The sequence below is a fragment of the Lonchura striata genome, chromosome 1 (genome assembly GCF_050655825.1).
Source record: "Lonchura striata isolate lonStrDom1 chromosome 1, ASM5065582v1, whole genome shotgun sequence".
Lineage (NCBI taxonomy): Eukaryota > Metazoa > Chordata > Aves > Passeriformes > Estrildidae > Lonchura > Lonchura striata.
Window position 1 is genome coordinate 76,675,115 of NC_140703.1, and position 19,712 is coordinate 76,694,826.

The window sequence follows — 19,712 nt, forward strand, 5'->3', positions numbered from 1 at the left end:
CTATACGCACCGTGCGGTTGGCAGTGGAATCAAAGCTCAGTCTGCAAATCCAGAAGTAAAAGTGAAGGGAACAGATCCTGTAATAAGTCAAATGATTGACAAGCTAAAGCACGTTATTCAGGTAAGGTGCTTTTTCCTATGGATGCATTATAGTTCTAACTACCACTGCAGTAATGAAAGTGTTAATTTAGTGCACCATAAAGGTTAATTCGAGTTTCTGCTGAGTGCACATCCACAGCAAAACGCAAGTTGCTCTCTGTCTCGCTTTAGTTATTAAAAAAGATTTAGTTAAAAGGTTTGTGTATGGTAGATAATTGTGGGAAGTGAGGCTCTGGTAGCTGGGCCATCTGTACCTGCGAGTTCCACAGTTTGGCATTGCAGTGACCGTACAGAAGCACCAACAGGATGATTTAGGGATATCAAGTGGGTGCATATGCTTACATAACAATAAGACATAATTTACCTCTTCCCTCTTTACTAAATCTGGGCTCTTTCTTAATGTGTACTGCTGCGAGGTTTTTTGTTTAGATGGCAGATAGAAAAACTAGGAAGTTTGAATGAAAATTACACACCTGCTAAAGAAGTTGGTGTTTGCTGCCTGATGTGATTTACTACATTTAAGGCTTACAAGAAAGTTAATTCCAATATGGTTCTGTAAAATCATATTGTAATAAGTTTACAGGATTGTAGGTACTTCTGGTTACGTGCCACATTTATATGCACAGATAGCGAGAACTAGAGGACAAAAAAATAATTCTGTTGAAGGCAACATTTATTTTTCCAACAGCTCTGTATTTCAGTTTAAAAATACAAGTTTTCACTCTGATCTGAAGGCTCAGTGACCTACCAGGGTTCTACAGGCATTTTTTGTCAGTGACCCATTTAACCTAGTATCCTCTCCTCTGCACTGGTAAAAGGAGAAACTACTTAGGGAGGCCATGAAGCTTCTCACTGTTATTGCCACCCCTTCCCTTCTCTACCCCATTCCCAAAACAAGAGAATTAGAGATATTAAATGTCTTCTCCTTGCTTAGTGCATTTAAATCCATCTAAGGACTTGCTTTAATTTTGTTTTTACATCTTCTTGACAGCTTTTAAGTACAGATTCCCACATGGTTTTTGGAGTTGAAATGTTACTGATAGCTTCATGGTAAAGCCTCTTGGTTCTTATATCTCTAATTGTGAGCAATAACTCTCCTCTGACAACAAAACAAAGAGTGCTGAAATAAAAAAAAAGAAAAAAAGAAAAACTAGAAAAATTTCTTTTCCATCAGTAGTGTTGTTTTCTAGGAGAAGTGGCATTAGATCTGAAGTTCAAAGGCAATCATTATTCTTTCCTTCTTAAAAGAAATATCTTTTTTATCCCTCCAGCTTCAGCATCTTGCTTTTGTCTCTCTTCTTTATTAAAATGCCATCTACAGTGGTGGGAAAAATCAATGCAATTTCCCCTACAAGAGATGGCATGATTTAATTAATAACTACAAAATACTATACAAAGATAAACTTTGTAAATACTACTTGGTAAATTCCATCTATCAGGAATGCTTTCCTCCTTTTATATTAAAACTGCTCTATATAGTTTATTGTGTGGTTTCCTCTAGAGACTCGAAGTTGTGTTGTTTTCTCCTTGAGTGAGTACCTAAAAGACTGGAATAGAATGTTTCCATTATAAAGTATTTCATTTTGAGAGCTTACTTGCCCTTGTCCCTAAAGACTGGAGTGGATCTTGGGGAAAAGGACATAAAGTTTACATACCAAAGTGCTTACCAACCTCCAAGTATATTTTCTTTCTGTGGGATAGTTTCTTTCCTTGTAGCTCTGTGTATGAAAATAGGGTCAAGGGATAAAGAGAGCATCAAAATCCTTAAGAGACCTGACATATAACTGCTTTTCCTCAGCTGAAAAAGCTGCAAGAAAGCTTTCTTCTTCACCATTTACTGCTTGGGAAAAGAAGATGAGGAGTGTAAATTAGAGATTCAAACACAAAAGATTGCCTTTTTGTCTTGTGTCATGTGAAAAAATATATATCACATATTAAGCTTACAATGGGCAGAAAATAAGGGGAATTTAATAGTGGCGATGCCTCAGATACAGAGTCATACTTAAACCTAACACACTATGCAAGCTGTATTACTGAACTTCAAAATTTTAAATAGCTAATTTAATACAAGTAAAACATATTGATGAAGTTTTTAAAAATTAATAATTTACAAACTATATACTTTAATTCATCTTTAGGGTGAAAATAGCAAAAGGGCAGGTATTATTGAGATCCTTTTCTGCTCACATTTAATATTAACTTAGGAAAACAGATCAAGACCATTCTGCCCTGCACACAGAAATTGACAGATTTCTTAGTATCTCTTCCGTTTTTTCCTGTTGGTTATACAAAGGCATAAAAATTCCAAGCAAAGAATTAGCTTTAAAATATGTAAATACCCAATGTTTAAACTGTATTTTCCAGGTTGTCTCCTGTTAAAAACTTTAAACCCCTGAAATGAACCCCTGGTTGCATGAGTGACAATATCTCTTTTCAGCAGGCTGTGGTTTCTGGGCAGTTCTCCTTTGTGAGAGGCTCACAATAATCCTCCTTTTTCTGTAAATAGTGGATTTACCAAAAAATCAATAGAAGTTTTTGCTTCTGTTGGACCTCAATGCCTGTAATCTGTGCCCTGGACTCCACAGGTTCATATTCACAACAACAAAGTGCAATTAGGGGAACAGAAATTCAGTGCTGAATATGGCTTGAAAAAGTCACCTTCCTCTGTAGAGCTCCTTATTTGTACAGACTGTACTTGTACTTTCCAGAGTTTTAAATTATGGACTCTTCATTCATTTATCTTCATGGTAGGAAAATTATGGGTTCAGTGCATATCATTTTATGTACTGCAGTCTGCAACTATCACTCTAATAGGTAATCAAGGTAAGCAAAGTTAGTTTCATGTGGCATAAATAGTAATGGGAATTATTTTCCTTTCTTCCCCAATAATTTAAAACCATGATTAATTCATCATTCCTGCAAGTACAAATACTAAGGTTATGAAGTAATTATGATATTTTGGAGCTGTGATTACAGGAAATTGGACCTTGGACATTTTAGTGTGTTTCTTCTTTCAGAAGATAGTCTCAAAAAGATACTACATTTGAATAATAGACATTGCTTGGAGCTTGTATTTACAGGTTAAATAAAGTCTTCCTCATTTTAGGAAACCTTGCCATAGCAGAAGATACTCCTATGTCTGCCTGTCAAAATTAGGAAGACCAAGTCTCCCTGTGGAGATCTGCAGAGGCACCTACCATTAGTGACTATACTGGAAATTTAAATGCTTCTCTCAGGATAAATTATTTCCAATTTCTAGGTGCAGTAAAAGGCATGTCTGAACTTATTTGGAGAGGATCCCATCTTGCACTGTTATACCACTAGAGTGCTAGCTGATATGCATAAAATAATATTTATCTTCTCCGCAAAGGTCTGCAAACTGTCCCTAATGGAATTGATACTTATATTCCTTAAAGAAGTAAATGCCATTACTTAATATGACATTAAATGCTGGTGACAGTCTAATTTTTCCTTTACTCTTTGTGATTATTATTGCATGGTGAGTGCTCTGTTTCACCATGCTGCCACTTGCCCATTTACCTGTCTCAAAAAGGCTGCAAAAATAGTGAGATGAGTCTTTGTTTTGACACTGATTTGGCATGCTAACAACTAAATTTTCCATCTGCATTTTTTAAAGCTTTTATCAATGTACCACAGCACAGTCAAGTTAATATGTGTTTTTGTAAGAGCTGTTCAAGTATGGATTGGAAATTGGGATGGAATATATTACCTAAATCCTCACCTGCTCATAAAAAGAACCATGTTTTGAAATTATTCATAAACAAGGTGTGGCACTTGCAATTTTGTGTACAGCAACAGCTGTATCTATGTCAGAAATTAGACATTTTGATTACATTTTTAGTGACTGAAATGCAATTCTTTCTCATGGAATGAGGGAATTCTCAAGAGCACAGCGTTAGACACATACATAGTTTGACATACTCTTTGGTAATATGCTCTTGGAGACTCGCTTTCTAAATTTTTCTTTCCCTTTCTCCTCTTAAATGCTTTCTGTTGATACAGTGTAACCTGCAGTTTGTACCTCTCAATAACGGGTAAGTGAGAAGAAAAATTTCAGTGCAATTTATGCAGCAGCCATTCAACATTCACTGGTTTTAGAACTGTTTTCAGCTGTGTTTTGTCCTAAACTGCCTAATTATTTTTTGTTGCATGAGGAAAGACTTTCTCATGAAGTATTTTTTTTTTTTATATTTCATATTACAAATGCATATCTAAATGTTTATTTTGCCTTAGATTCTGTTTTTACTTTTTTTTTTTTTTTACACTTATTGGTTTCATCCAAATTTAGAACAAATCTGTAGGTAAAAATTGCTCAATATGTTGATTGTAGTTTTTTCCCCAGTGATTTGTTGGCAGTGCTTCTTTTTTATTATTATTATTTATTTCTGGAAGTAATGCAATGCTACTATCTTTTTGAAAGCAAACACTTGAACAAATTCTTGTTTTGTCAAGGCATGATAGTAGAGTACTAGTGATGGAGGGATATCGAGATATTCCTACTTGACAGAGAAGTCTATTTCATATTTGTTGTGTTTATCCCCTCTATGGAGAGCTGCCTCTGACTGCTGGCTCGTGCCAACAATATGTTAAGTGCTTGACTATTACCACTGTATGTAAAATATTGGCAGAATTCCTGTAAAAACATTAAGCAGTTAGAAATTAGGTGGGAAATTATTTTCTGAGGTTCATGCTTCTCCGTTTAAAATGTACTTCAACTTCCAGCCTCAAAAGTACACAAAGGAGTTCAGGATTGCTGATGCTTTTTTTTCTCTTGGGAATGAAAATGTTTTCTTCACAGTTCTGTGATGGCAGTGAAGGTATAAACCCTTTTTATTGCTCACAAAGGTGGTATTTGTAAGTCAAACACTAAAAGTTACATGAACATTCTGAGACGACTTTATGTCTTGGAAAGTTATGTGAAGACTCAAACCTACATATTGTTTACAGGTAGAAGGCAGAAAAAAAAAGTGATTAGGAGGGTGTGCAGTTTAGCTGATGCATCTCCCACTGATGGGATGCTTAGGGGGTAAACTGAGAGAAACAGTCACCAGCCACATAGTCTTTCTGGTCAGTAATTTAATTAAAACACCAGTAATACTTTCCCTAGATTACTCTGTTTTTCACTAACTAGATTACCAGAGTTATTAAGGACTAATCAAAGTCCTGTTCATTTGGAACAAATTATTGTTTTTGTGAAGTATCTTTTTTAAATAGGATTTATGCTGAATTGAAAAGAGTATACATTGCACAGAGCTTTCTGAAATTGTTTGCTGTTCAAATTTGTATAAAACTCTTAATAATGGGCTAATTTAAAAAGAAAAAAACCTTAATATTTGATTTTATGTTATTTTTCTCCTTGCATTTCTTATAAAGCCTTGCACAGTGCACAGTGAGAAAATGTATTTGTTGATACAGCATGGAGACACTGTCAATTCTTATCCATTTTTTGAAGAGAACAGTGGCTAAGAAAATAAAACAGCTTTCTCTAGCTACTTAGGTGGAAAGTGACACTAACTCACGTGAGTATACTCATGACGTATTCATTATGTTGCAGATCCTATCTACAAAAGTCTATTTTGCACCTAAAGTGTTTGCTGTTATAGCTGGTAAATATTGCTTGTGTTAGGTTTTCTTTAGCAAAACAGGACTATTGTTCTACCTTCTCATTTTTAAGTACAATGATAAGGAAAGGAGAGTTTTGAGATTTTGGAAGAGCCTGAGGTAGCTCTACCTGCTCCTCATAGAGAGCACCACACTGTACACTGTTATAATATGTACTTCTGAAATCAATATTGTTATTTCATTAGTAATAGATAGAGGAATATTCTCAAACTGACATGCTTGGAACAACATGTTCAGTAAAAAGGGAGGAGAAATGCAGAGCAGTATCAAATAGGACTTTAAAAGATTTTTTTTATAGGACTTGGAAAAATATTTTCAAATAGGACTTCAAAATTCAAAAGTTAAGCAGGATATCAACAATCTTTTCAGAAGTGAAAATCAAATAGTGGCTCTGTGTGAACACTGACACACATCATAAAGCCTTCCCATAGTTACTTTAATTGATAGCTTCTTAAGAGCAGAGGCTTACCAACTAGATAGAATAATAGCACATCAGGAAGGAAAGTATCAACAAAAAATTGAGAAGCCACTTACTGTTCCTGTTAGTACTAATTAATGACAGATATAATCTGTCAACATCTCAGTAACATAAAGAAAATACTTTGTATGCAATCAAATACTTTAAAAAAAACTAGAAAGAAGAATGGGACAGTAGGTACCATTAAAGTGTAAGTGCCATTTACATGGTCTTGCAGTGGTCTCCTCAGTGCCATGGAAATTCCCATGTGAGGGGCTCCTCTAGGCTGACATATCAAGGGAATAAGCAGGCTGGCTGTGCTGGGTGTCCATTTGTGCACTGGTGCTGGCTGAGCACTGTGTCCCACCTTGGTTTGCCAGCTGTGGAATGTGTACAGGAACAGAGAGTGTTCAAATGCAGCATCAGTTCTGAATATATTGATGGGAATGCATTGCTTTTTGTCAGTCCAAGTGTCACAGCTGAGGAGAATGCTACTGGGGGGTTGAGGGTTGGAATAGAAGACCTTTAAAGGTTCCTCTCAAACCAAACTATTCTATGATTATATTGACTCTATGGCTATACTGTGTGAACTCATATGCTATTAACACCAGGTAATACACATGAGAAGACCTGCCATAAATACTGTGGACATAAAAAGATGTTGTCAACAATTATAAAACAGCATAAAGGAAACAGGATTCTTTATCATCAGTGATCATAAGACCATTTCTTAGAATATGTGTAACAGTCATTATACATAATTGCAACATCTAAAACAAAACCACAACAACACAAAACGCCTAAAAAACTCCCATGCATTTCAGAAGCATTTCAATGGTTAACTGTTAAGGGAAAAATGTTGCTGGTTACAGACTTGCTGTTGCTGGCCTGAAAAGTAATGCATCCTTTTTGAGCATGTTGAATGTTTCCTATTTGAGACAGACTATTTCCTTTTGGTCTCAGTCCTGGGAAATCCTCGGAGGCAGTGACCTGTGGAGAGCAATACAGAGCAAGTCATTTGCTGCAAGCATCATCATAATTTGTTCTCCTTGCCAGTTTGTATAATAAGCAATGTGTTCTGTAGGCACAAGAAAAATCCGTCTGGAAAGCAATCTGTTGCACTGAAATCTTATAAACAGAAATCTCATGTTATCTGTGAGGGCTGTGTGTGTTGCCTAAAGAACTCATCTGCTCTTTGGAAGTACTGGAATTGTGGAAAGCAGCAGCGCAGTATAGAGCATTCAACTGCTTTTGAACTCTGTGGGTCTGAAATCCATGTGGATAACACAAACTGCATTTGAAACAGTACCATACAGTTTAAGGTCACAAATTGTGCTCAGCAAAACCCTGGTTTTGTCTTGAGAGGGTAAGTCAGTGAGCAGTTGAAAAATCAGTACTAAAGGTGAAGTGTTTAATTTGCATGAAGTCTCAGCAAAGCTGTTCAAGACTATGAAGTAAAAGGAAATGTCAGAAACAAGCTGTGCTGTGCATTTTTTAGAGCAGTTTTTGTTTCAAGAGAGAATACAGAAGAAATACAAACATATCCTGGCAGGCTGTGGTTATGTGCTAGGTTTGTGGGTAGGTTTCTTAGCTTCTTTCCAGTACAGAAATATGGTGCCCTGTATTTAACTGACTGATGCATAAAAAAAAAAAAAGAAGCCTAATAAGTATGCTGATTCTAAATTCCTTCTAAAACAAACATATAATAAAAAAATACATTCATAGAAGAAAACTTGTCAAGATAGAAAAAATAACTTTGATAGTAACCTGATTTAACAGATATTCATCTATTTCTTTACAAGACAAGTTAGCTATTACTTTGAAAAAAAAATTCAAATTTAGTCTTTAAAAACCAAACCAATCTTAATATACTTTATTAAACAGATTGTGGAGTCTAATTTAAATTCTTTAATGTGTTAATTTCTTTAAATTACTTTTCAAAAACTTCCATCTTAAAAGTAATATTATCTTATTTGTTGACTTAAAACCAACATACTTACCAGTTCCTTAATGTTGTGTTTTGACCTTTTTAACACTTGTCTGTGTCTGATAAACTTCATCCTTAAGAGCAGACCAAAGAAAGCTTTGAAGAGGATCTAAACATTCTGCTGCCAAATACCCTTGCTAACTTGTTTGCAAAGCTCCATCCTTGTAGGTCATAATTTGTAGAGAAAATGGAGACCCCTCTTAGTGAATCATTCAGCTTGATCTGTGGACTGCCTCACTGCACTGATATAAACTGTAGGATAAAAAACCTCCAAGCAATAAAAAATTAATTGGATCTCTAAAGAGAACCCTAAACCAATTCTGTATCTGTAAATTCCTAAACAAAATACGCAGAGTCCAGTTTTTCATGTATGATAATGTTTTGATTAGAAACTTCTAACTTGCTTGTCACTTCAGTTGTGCAAAATCATTAAAAGTAATCACTATCCTCATCTAGTTTTCTTGACATGTGATTACTGTATAAATCTCCTCATAGGTACACTGGCCCATAGTACAGGCTGTGCAAATGATGAAATTTTGTGAGGACTAAAGGCATTTGCTGATAGAAGTAATGTAAGCTAATATTAGATAAAAGTGTTTTCCTTTATTTTCTGCCTGTTAATGGGATGTATATTTGCAGTGAATACAGAACTGTCCTATCTTTCTTCTATAATCCTTTAAGTATTCTTTTGCCAGGTCCAGTTTCCCCTTGTCAGCTTCTTATTTCTGCTTCCTAACCCTCCCCAGTTCCTTTTCCTCTTTCAAATGATCACATGGTTTTCATCTTGTTCCATAAAATACTTCCTTGTCATATTCAACATTTCTTTTAACAGGTATCTGACCTTCTATGTTTACAATTGGTATGTCGGTCTAGTACAATGACAGCCCAGCTCAAAAGCAAGAATATTGTTTCCCATTCAGTCAGGACTATAACTAAAAAATTAGTTTTAAATATCTGAGTTAACATCTTACTGTTAGCTGCTAACTAGTCATGGAGGAAAGGAGTGTATTATAGCCTCTGTGAAAACTTTTGTCTTGATTGTGATGAAAGGGAGGCATTTTAAACTACAAATAATGAATGACTATGATAAAAACACAGTGATAAGATTGAAAGAGGCTGCAAAATTCCAATTCTGTTACCTTGAACTGTAATTTGCTTCTTAATGCAGCTGCCTTGCCCTAACTCTGCCTTGAAACAGAACTATTTACTCAAGTCTATGCTCAATTTATCGAAGCACACAGATCTGGGCAAACAAAAAAATGCACCATAATATGTCAATAAATATAGTAATATTACTTTTTAGTGAAAATATACAAACTTCTCTACCAGACCTGCACCACAGTAAAGCTACTGTTTATAAAACTATCCATTAATTCCTTTATTTCTTCATCTCCTAATTTTGCACCCTTGTCATTTACAGAAATGTAGCAATCTGCTTTCCAAGTAAGTCTCATACAGATTTTGAAGAATCAAGTAGCATCAAAATCATGGAGCATGGTATTCAATAGTTGCATGGAAGCACTTTGGGAAGTGTTTTTATTTATTGTAATAATTTAATGTATTTTGTCTGTTCTTTTCCACCTTCTGTTCAACTGTTGTTCTCCTCTATCATTTCATTCGTTAGAAGTCCTCCTCTAAACCTCTGTACCTCCATGCCACATTTCAATGTTATACACCTAGTACATATTTTATCATAGCTGTCAGTTTTTCCCCATTCTTCTGTTTAAGAACTATTTACAACCTATTTGAAGCCTTGTTTGAAGTGCCAGCCATCTGGTTCCTTTACAGTTCAGCTGCAATTAGTTCCTTCTGTAACAATTATGTTAAATTCTAGTGTCTACTGTTCTTAATTAATCAGATTTTTTTCCTTGAACTTCTTCTTCAATTTTAGATTAATACTGTTCCTCTGCTTCTGTTTTTGGAGGAATGTGGGATTCTGAAAGTATGTCAGTAAATGCTGCTATGGAGGGTTTGCTCTTCAATTTCTTCAATTTTCCTCCCAGCACCTTAAGTGTTGTCTCCAGAGTTTTTTGATTTTTTTTTTATAGATCTACATGTACCCTTAATATTTCTTTCATATCCAAAAATTATTACATATCTTATCTACACAACTCACAGGTCTCACCACAGCCAGGTAAGGTAATGTGATTTCTTTAGTTACTACATGTAATAAGAGTGCCGTTGTTACTGCTTTTATTGCTTATGCTGGCAGTCTGTGCAGATGCTTCCAAAAACCACTTGTTTGATTTTCTTTCAGCCCTTTTAAGGAAGTTTTGTATGAGGAATCTGCTAAGACCAGAGTGTAAATTTAGGATTTAGCTGGTGAAGTGTGAGACATATCCATTTAGATACTTTTTAGAAAATACCATAATAATCAAGGAACAGACTTTTCTCCTTTTGCAATCTCAGACCACTGGGTTGGTCAGATTTAAGTGTATTTTTCTGCTGGAAAACTGTATATAAAGTCTGCAGGTGTTGCAAAGCGACATTTGTATTTTTGTTGTAAGTAAAATAAAATCTCATAAAATAGTCAACTTGATATATCTTGGAGGCTTATATGTTAAGAGGTCACCTCATAAAGCATCAGTTTTAAGAAAATTGTTTTCATACACATCAGTAAAAAGATGTGTATCTTCCTATCTGGGAGGAAATCCCTTCAGTTAGAAAATTTTGTGTAACAAGTTTTATCAAGAAATAATGGTGTATGAAAACATAGCAAGTAATAAAATAGACAGTTTGGGTGAATTTTGAGAAAGCAATTATTTGCTTTATTTGAAGTTCTAAAAGAGAAAAAGTACTGGTTTTAAATGAAACTTCTAACTGAAAAAAATTGTTTTAACATCATATACTTTTCATTCATTCTTATGTTTCCTATTAAATTCAATTTCTAATTGTTCCTAAAACTGTTTTTCAACATGAAGGAAAAACCCCTAAAAATAAATTATTAATAGAAAAAAAAAAAAAGTATCTATAATTGAAATATGGGAACAAATAATCTGCTATGAATATTTAAATTATATATTTTTGTTATATTTGTATAATAGTTTATATTAAAAAATCTTCCCCTACATAATTACTTTGATTTTTGATTCCGTATTCAGCTTTGAAAAACTTAATTGAAGATTTTAAATGTTTAAAAATTGCATAACATGGAGAACTATACCCTCATTTGATTATTTCAAAGCAATCATGCATTAGACATTTTGATATTATAGATCAACAAGGAATGTAATCTGTGCATCCTGAGATTGTACTCTTTTCCTTTGTTCTTCTATATTTTACAGGAATAGGTGGCTTAGATGAAGATTTAATTTTATAGAATTATTTTATTTTTGATTCTGCTCAACTTCTTTCTCTTTTTCCCTTCTTCTCAATCTCTCTCTTGTTTGCCAATACATGTAAAATAGCAATAAGTTTCAAGCACTACAATGATAATTTTTAAGTCTTGCGTTTATTGCTTTCTAAGTTATATGACTGTTTCATTATCCAGGTTGTGAAATATGCAAGTTCCTTCATATTCCTTCAAGGATGGGAATATGGTATATTGATATTTTTTGTATTTTTTTTTTTAAATACAGAGTAACATGAATATCTATCACTACTTTGGTACTGAAAACAAATTTGTAGCCTGGGCTCAAATCTTGAGTAATTTAAATCTTAAATACTCTAAACAGATTGCTTTCTCTGCCGGAAAGGGAAAAAGACACCTCTAGAGGCACTTCAGGCTTGAGAAGGTGTGATCATACTCTAGAATGTCCCATTTTTTTGTATTTTGGCATTTTAGTATAACCAAGTGCAAACTGAGGTACCTTTCTTAGATATATTTGGCCAAGAATATGGAATTTGTTTGTGTGGGCAACACTGAATTCTGTTTGCATTTCTTTATGTGGACTTAAGGCAGCTGTTTTTCAAGATTGACTGCTTTTCTGCACCACAAAAATCCTGTATGTTTCTAAAACCTATTAGAAGCTCCCCAGACACGTAAATGTCATTAAAACCTCCTGGTAAGCTAATTTCTTGAGAGTCATTTGAATGACCATAATTAAGTCAGGATCTATTTTCATTATGCAAAATGTTAGCAAAAATGCCATCTTCAGAATGCTCAACTGAGAAAAATCTCAGTGCTCTTCTTATTATTGTTTTCAGAGTTTTCTGTAGTTGGTTTGGGGTGGTTTGGAGGATTCCTTTTACCCAGCTCTGATCTGTATGAAGTATAATTATATTAGGGATATGAGAACAACTCTTCAAAAGTAATGATTTTGAGTACAAGATATACCTGAATTGTAGAAACTTAAGTATAAAAGAAGCAAAGGAAAAATAATATAACAAAGCGAGGATCCAAATCAGATTTGATAAGCAAAAAAATAGTCTTAGAGAAAATAAGAAACTCCACGGAAAGGTGTTAGAAAGTGAATTCAATTACACTGAATTTTGAGAAGCCATGCTGATTTAAACTCATGGGCAAGAGAGAAATAAATAGTAACAAAAATCTTCAGCAAGAAAACTAAAAAGCCTCTTTGAGAGAACTGAGTTTCTGTTCATCTATTTAGCTAACAAAGATGATAATTATTATGGAATCTAAAGGAGGGTGAATAGGAATGAGGTTCTGGAAATAAAATTTAGATGATAGAGTCCAAGTAAAACATTTTAAGTCTCAATTTGTGCTTCCAAATACCAAAAGATGGACCACAAAACCATGAATCAATTTAGGAGAAAATGAGGAGGAAAGAAGAAAGCAAAAAATGTGGTAAGAGACAACATATGTTTACAGAGAGCCTGTGACAAAGCAATAGAATAGCTTGTCAGCAGTATATATCTTCTCAAGATACCATTCAAGCATCATATTGTAGAATTTTTGCTCGAAGGAATACCATAGAAAAATTTCTGTATTTCAGTAAGATGGTTGCTAAAATATTATATGAATTAAGTTTGACTTAGTTGGAAGAATAAGGATTAGAGTTCGCAGTAAAGAAATTAAGTTAAAAAAGAAAAAAAAATAGGAAGAAACAAAGTGTCACCATCTATGTTTAAAGAGCAGTTATTAGATTACAGAAAGCTTACTAGAATAGTTCCTCTGAAGTTGGCATTGAAGCCAGTATTAAATGATCTTGGCTTAAAAAGGTGGTGTTTTACAAATTTGGAAATGACAAGATGTGGCAATCTGAAGAAAAGTCTGATAATATAGAAATTATTGAGGGCCACAAGAGAAATAGAATTACATATCAAAATTTGAAATGAGAGCTTTTGCTGGACAGGCTTGCCATTACAATCCAGAAATTCTATGAAGTTAAAACACATCAGCTGGAGGCAAATGAGAACACCCAAGTCTGGTAACTGATCAAAAGATGAATTTGAGTCACCTACATTTCCCAGTAATTTGGAATCATAGAAGTTTTACTATTTTTTTCATAGCTGTGGGTCCAGAAACAGATTTTTATCACACATTCATCTTATTTTCAATTATTTTCTATACAGTATTTAAATATGGTGACATATGCACTCAGGGAAGGGTGGAATGTACCTGGTTTTATTGTTTTGGTTTTTAAAAAGCTATTTCAAGTTTATATATTCTTCTTGAATAACAAACTAAATAAAATTGAAATTTGATTTTTTTTCTACAAATTCTATATGCGAGTTCTGTAGGTTTTTATTTTTAAGCCTTATTTTATAAAAAATGAATAATGGTATTAGTATAGTAGTATATTTCAGTGTGATTGATTAACCTTTGGAAAAATATATGAACTGTTTATTTCATTAATCCAGTTGCACTATGGTATTGTATTCAACATTTCCTAATTTCTTTTCGGACTCTGTATTTGATTTTAGTGGATCATATTGCCAAAAGAAAAGATGGTGGTGAGAATTTATATTTTCAGTTCTTTCTGTGTTGCTTAAATACCTAAGTATTTCCAAACCATCTATAAATATTAAACTGTTCTGTTCTAAAGCTATATATGATTGCCCAATTCTTGAAAATAAGAGATTAAAAATCTCTTACCTGCTTTTTCAGTATTAACAATGTAAAAAAATGTTGAGTATTTTTTAGAAAATGAGGATTGTTGTTTTTATGAGCTTTTAATGAAACCAAGTAGATACTCCTGGGACTTAGAGAAAAAGCAAACTTACTTCAAAAATTACTTTAGTAGTATCTTTTGCTTTCTATTGAATGCTTCTGAAATGCACTAATCATCAGTGCATCAGTTGATGAAGTGATTTTATTTCAGAGTTTATTGCCTTGACAGGATCAATAATCCTACTATTAGTAAACTCAGTAGAACTAAAAGGCTCAGAGTATTCCCAAACTCCACACACTTTACTAAAATATATTAAATTTTTTATTGACATTGAATATCTGCTTGACTCTTTAATAGTTGTAGATCTATTGTAATAATTTTCTACTCTACTGATATTTCTAACTCTAATTTCATAATTACATAATTTAAAAATGTAGAAGTGAAACATAAGGAACTTCTCTGTACATTGAACTTTCCATATGAAATAATCGAAATCAAAAATATTTCATGGAAGTCTTTTGAGAACATTTCTTTGATTTTCTATCCTGATGACTGTGAACATTTTATTCTGTAGAAGTGGTGAAATTGGAGACATGTTTTTTTATAAAACTCTTTAAGTGACATGATTCTTTTCAAAACAAAATGAAAAAAATTAATCTTGCTTTTATGCCATTTCCAGGTAAGCCAATTATTTTTCCTATCTGGATATGGCAAAAAGACTTCTTAAAAATCCCCTTTTTTTTTTTTTTTTTTCATTTGTAGATATACTCTCTTAGAAAAAAAAAAAACAACCTTTGGAGGTCTTAAGATACTTTGCAACACTTAATTGTTTGGTTAAGCTTTTTTGAGATAAAATAAAGTAGAAACAGGCTTTGAAAAATATGTTTAAATATTTATTATTTGTGTGTTTTTCATTCATATCAGAATTGATCAAATATCTTCCTCTCCCCTATTTTAGAAAGTTTAATAATAATTACAAGTGTTGACTACAGTGTCTACTTCTATTATTGACATATGACATATGGTGTTCAGATATTTTATTTTTCTATGTATTATGATTAATGTAAACCTGGATTTTTTTAAAAACAAAAAAAGCTTGTATAATGCTACTAATGAATTTACTTTTACAGAAAAAAATATATAATGACAATGAATTATGAGTTACTCAACTTTTGGAAATTAAATCAATTATTATTATGAATACTATAATAAAAAATATTTAGTAGTATTCTTTGTTTTGATTTAGTGTCATTTTTTCCTTAGGCATAGATTTACACAATTATTTTAACATTTATAAGTGTTAATTATTCTTGCAAAAAATATTTTTTAGAGTTTGTATTTTTTATGGTTTTAATTCAAACTGCTGATGAAATTTTTGTTTAAAAAACATGCTGAAACTTCATTCAGAAATCCCATTGCCACTGACAACTGCCAAGAAATGGTTTGGAAAATTAACATAGAATTATCATAAAATGACTGGTTTTGCAGACCATTCTCAAGAAGACATCTGAATCTAAAATTAAAAAAAAAAATTAAAACCCTTTTCTTCTTTAGTTTTTTTTTTTTTTTTTTTTGCTAAGTGCTGACTAGATTGCACATATTATTACCTCTGTTGGAATAAGAATTACTCAGATGCATCTGTATAATCACACCTCTTTTATCCTATTTTTTCTTAAGAAATAATATTTTTAATTTAACTTTAATACAAGTCATTATTAGATAATAAATTTATTATAATTAATGTATTTTCTTTAAAGTTTTTCACTATGAACCTATTTGTGAAAAGGCACAGTATCTCCTGGTTCTTGCAATTAATTGTCTATTGATAAGAACAAATTCAGCATTTCTTTTTAATTTCTGATTTTATTGGGAGTTTGATTTAAAGTGTATTCAGTGAGACAACATAATACATGTTAGGAGGAATCAATAAAGGACAGTTTTCTTAACAAGAAAACTGGAAGATGGGAAATGATAAGTTCCTATTTTTTTGTGAAATTTATTTATTTATTGTCTGTTAAGTTTTGCTTTCTTTTGCCATAAATTTTAATTTAAGCTTTGTTCTTTAGGTGTCATAAATTAGCTTAAATGTATATGGTGTTTACTGAAGAATGCTTTACACTAACACCTCATTCTACTTCCTTTGGTTTGTTTGTTATTCTGAGGTACTCTCCAGAATACTAAATCTCCTTGTGTTGTGAATTCTCTCTTTCTGAAATTTGAATTTTTGTTGGGGATTTTGGTATGGATGGTATTAAAATTTGGAAAGCAATTACTCAATTAACATAAAGTAAATGAAGTGATGACAATGTTGATTAGAAAAAAAAGATAAGCCTTTATTTTTCTCCCCTACTACATATTTAAGGTAAGCATATAGATGCTAGTGAGACAGTGTTAGATCAGACTCCAGAAGAGTTATGAGAAATTAAAACTACAAGCCAACAGCTCTTACATAGCACAGCCATCCTGCAAGCAGTGCTACAACTGCACAGCAATACACACAATCCAAGAGCAGCTCTGGCTGGCTGCATTGGAGCCTGAAGACAAATTATCACGGAGTTGCAGAGCAGCCCAACCCCTCGCTCAAGCAGGGCCACCCAGAGTGAGTTGCCCAGGCCACTGTGTCCAAACAGTTTGGGAATACCTCTGAGATGGAGACTCCACAACCAATTCAGGCAACCTGTGCCAGTGTGTGATCACCCTTCCAGGGACAAAGTGCTTCCTGATGTTGAGGGGGAACCTCATGTGTTTCAGAGTGTGCCCATGGGCTGCCACTGGGCACCATCCAAAAGAGCCAGGATCCCTGTTCTTCATGCCCTTCAGGTGTTCATGCACATTTATGAAATCTTTAGGCAGAACAGCCTCAGCTCTCATAGCCTCTTGTTACACAAAATATAGTCCAGTCACTTAATTACCTTAGTGACCCTTCCCTGGATTCTCTCCAGGATCACCTACCCTGACCTGCTGGCTACACTTGTAAAGTAGCCCAGAAAACTGGTGGTCTTTGCCACAGAGGGACATCACTGGCTCATGTTCAGCTTGGTGTCTACCAGTACCCTCAGGTCCTTTTCTGCCAAGCTGCTTTGCAATTATGTAGTCCCCAGCCTATACTTGTGCCTGGAGTTATTCCTCCCCAGATGCAGATTTTTTTTTTTAAATTTTTTTTGTTGTTTTTTTGATTTTTTTTTTTTATGACTGTAACTTCAATACATACTTTGGAGAAGTGTATTGCTGTGAATTCATAGGTTTCATACAGGCATGTCTTGGCAGCATGTTTAATTGTACTGTATTATTGGAAATGAATCTGTACACTGGGACAATAAATAACACCTACTCAAACACAAAATGTAACTCATTCAAAATGTATATAAAAATATTTGGGAAAGAGTGAATATAGATACTGTGCCTTCAAAGAGAAATGTATTTAGATCAATCTTCAACTTTTAAGCTCCAAAACTGTTTCTGAAAATTGCAATTCCAGCTCTCCAGTCTATCACACTCCTGTCTCTCCCAAGCAGAAGAAAATGGAAATATCCAATATCCAATGCACTAGTAATAGAAAGTACTGAGAAGTGTCCTCCAGAAGTGTTTAGTATAACAGTTGTCTCTGCAATATGCTATCTGACATGAAGTGGCAAAAAAATGCATTAGTAAGTGTTTATAGCACAGTTCTTGCCTAGAAATAGCCAAATGAAATTAAATTGCTATCTTAAAAAATCCTTTATTACAGTGACCACAGCAAGCAGTCTGTTGCTGTATTAGCAAGAAAAAAGTAGAGTAAAATGAACAGCAGAAAATAAGTAAGAAAATACAGCTATTATCAAAAGCTGTTTTAAAGTATTAATTCAGAAAAAATCATTAATTCAGTACTTTATACTCCCAAGTTTTCATAAAATGTACATCTATTTCAAAAAAAGAAGAAAATTTGATTCCTGTCACACAATTTTTCTATTATTTTTAGCACTATTTTTAATGGTTTTTTGGATAATTTTTCTGAGAGGACTCAAAATGTATGTCTCATTTTACAGAAGTTGTTAATGGGAAACCGAGTGGTGGTGAATACTGAGGAGGTATCCAAACTAACAAGATATCAGATATATTTTATTGCTAGTGATACGTCTGTATTCCAGTACATTTAGAAAAAAGAATGTTCTACCATTAGTCAGTGTTTTCTAACAGTAATGTCTTTAGTGCTGCCTCGTAAAACTCAGTTATAGTGAAGTTTTTTAAAAGTAAACTCTTTACACTTCTATCTCTTCCTTTTCTTTTGTAAGCATCTGGAATATATTCTCTTGTTTTAACCCAAAACTACTCTAAACAGGCCATCCATGACCCCAGATATAAATAATGATAAATTTGGTATTTACCTGCCATGTTCAAGAAAAAAAGGAACCATTTTCTTTTTTGCATTTGTGATTTCCTGCAGCAATATGTACTTCCAGGGTGTGAAGAACTACACAGGGCTCTCTTTGCCTTTTTCTGTTGTTTTCTTATGGTAAGTTTTCTTTTTCTTATAGTTTTCTTACAGTTGGTATTTATGAATTTTACCTCTTTGAAACACAGGAAGCAGGGAAGAGTTGTCTAGAAAGTTTCATGCCATTGTTCGTGCTTACTTGAGAATCTGACTGCATATTGATCTTGTTTCACTAGAGTGTACCATTATCTATGGATCTACCTGGAACACGGCAATCAACATAAACAACTGGCTTCCTCCCATGCCTAATCATGACCTTACTAACAGAATGTAGTAAGGAAAACTTGTAGTAACCATAAAGCAGTCTGTAAAAGCAAAGAACATACTTGTTGCACTCATCACAAACTGAGTAATTATATTAATTCATCTTTCTTATTTTACTCTGTGTCTGAACTTATTAAAATACACATACACTGAATGTTTTCTGAGTGTGGTGTAGGATGTTTGCCAGGATCAAGTTGTCTTTTCAAGTGCTCTGATGTCACAGTATCACTACTCAAGATTTTGACATAATATTTTACTAGGTTTTTAAAACTATGTTCTTTAAACTATGTTGTCTTTAAAAAAAACCATTTCTAAAAGGGACTAGCTGATCATAATCAGTTAAGTCAGTTCCAGGAAACAGGTGAAATATGAATTTGTAAGCTATAAGTTCATGAGTCATTACAAGGTCTTATGATACAAACCTATTCCATAACTGTTATATTCTCTTTCATTTAAGCTAGTTGTCTCATAGATAATTATGGGCAAAAATACATTATAATATATACAAGCATTAAAAAAAAATCTAGTTAATGTCTGTTTATGCATAGGTTTCTGCATAGGTTATCAATTTCTTCCTTTTAGCAAGTTATATAAGTGTATACACTTACACACATGCATACAGAAGCATCTTTATGCATAATCACTGAAATATCCTATATCACCTGTCTGGTTTTGTGGCTAGAGAAATATAGCTATGGTGGAATTGTCCTCTGGTTGAAGGTAGCAGATAACAGGGGCTTCTTTTTTCTATATGGGAAATGAGCATTGTTTGGAATT

At 33.4% G+C, this 19,712-nt stretch overlaps 1 protein-coding gene across 1 annotated transcript in view; it reads left to right on the forward strand.

The window, feature by feature from the left end:
• Positions 1–19,712, forward strand: part of GPC5 (glypican 5) — a 231,515-nt gene that overhangs the window by 182,176 nt on the left and 29,627 nt on the right. The window contains 1 exon segment of the mRNA XM_085588453.1: positions 1–19,712. This exon segment is cut by the window's right edge and continues 29,627 nt beyond it. Within this exon segment, the coding sequence (XP_085444579.1) occupies positions 1–208 (208 nt within the window). The 3' untranslated portion in view covers positions 209–19,712.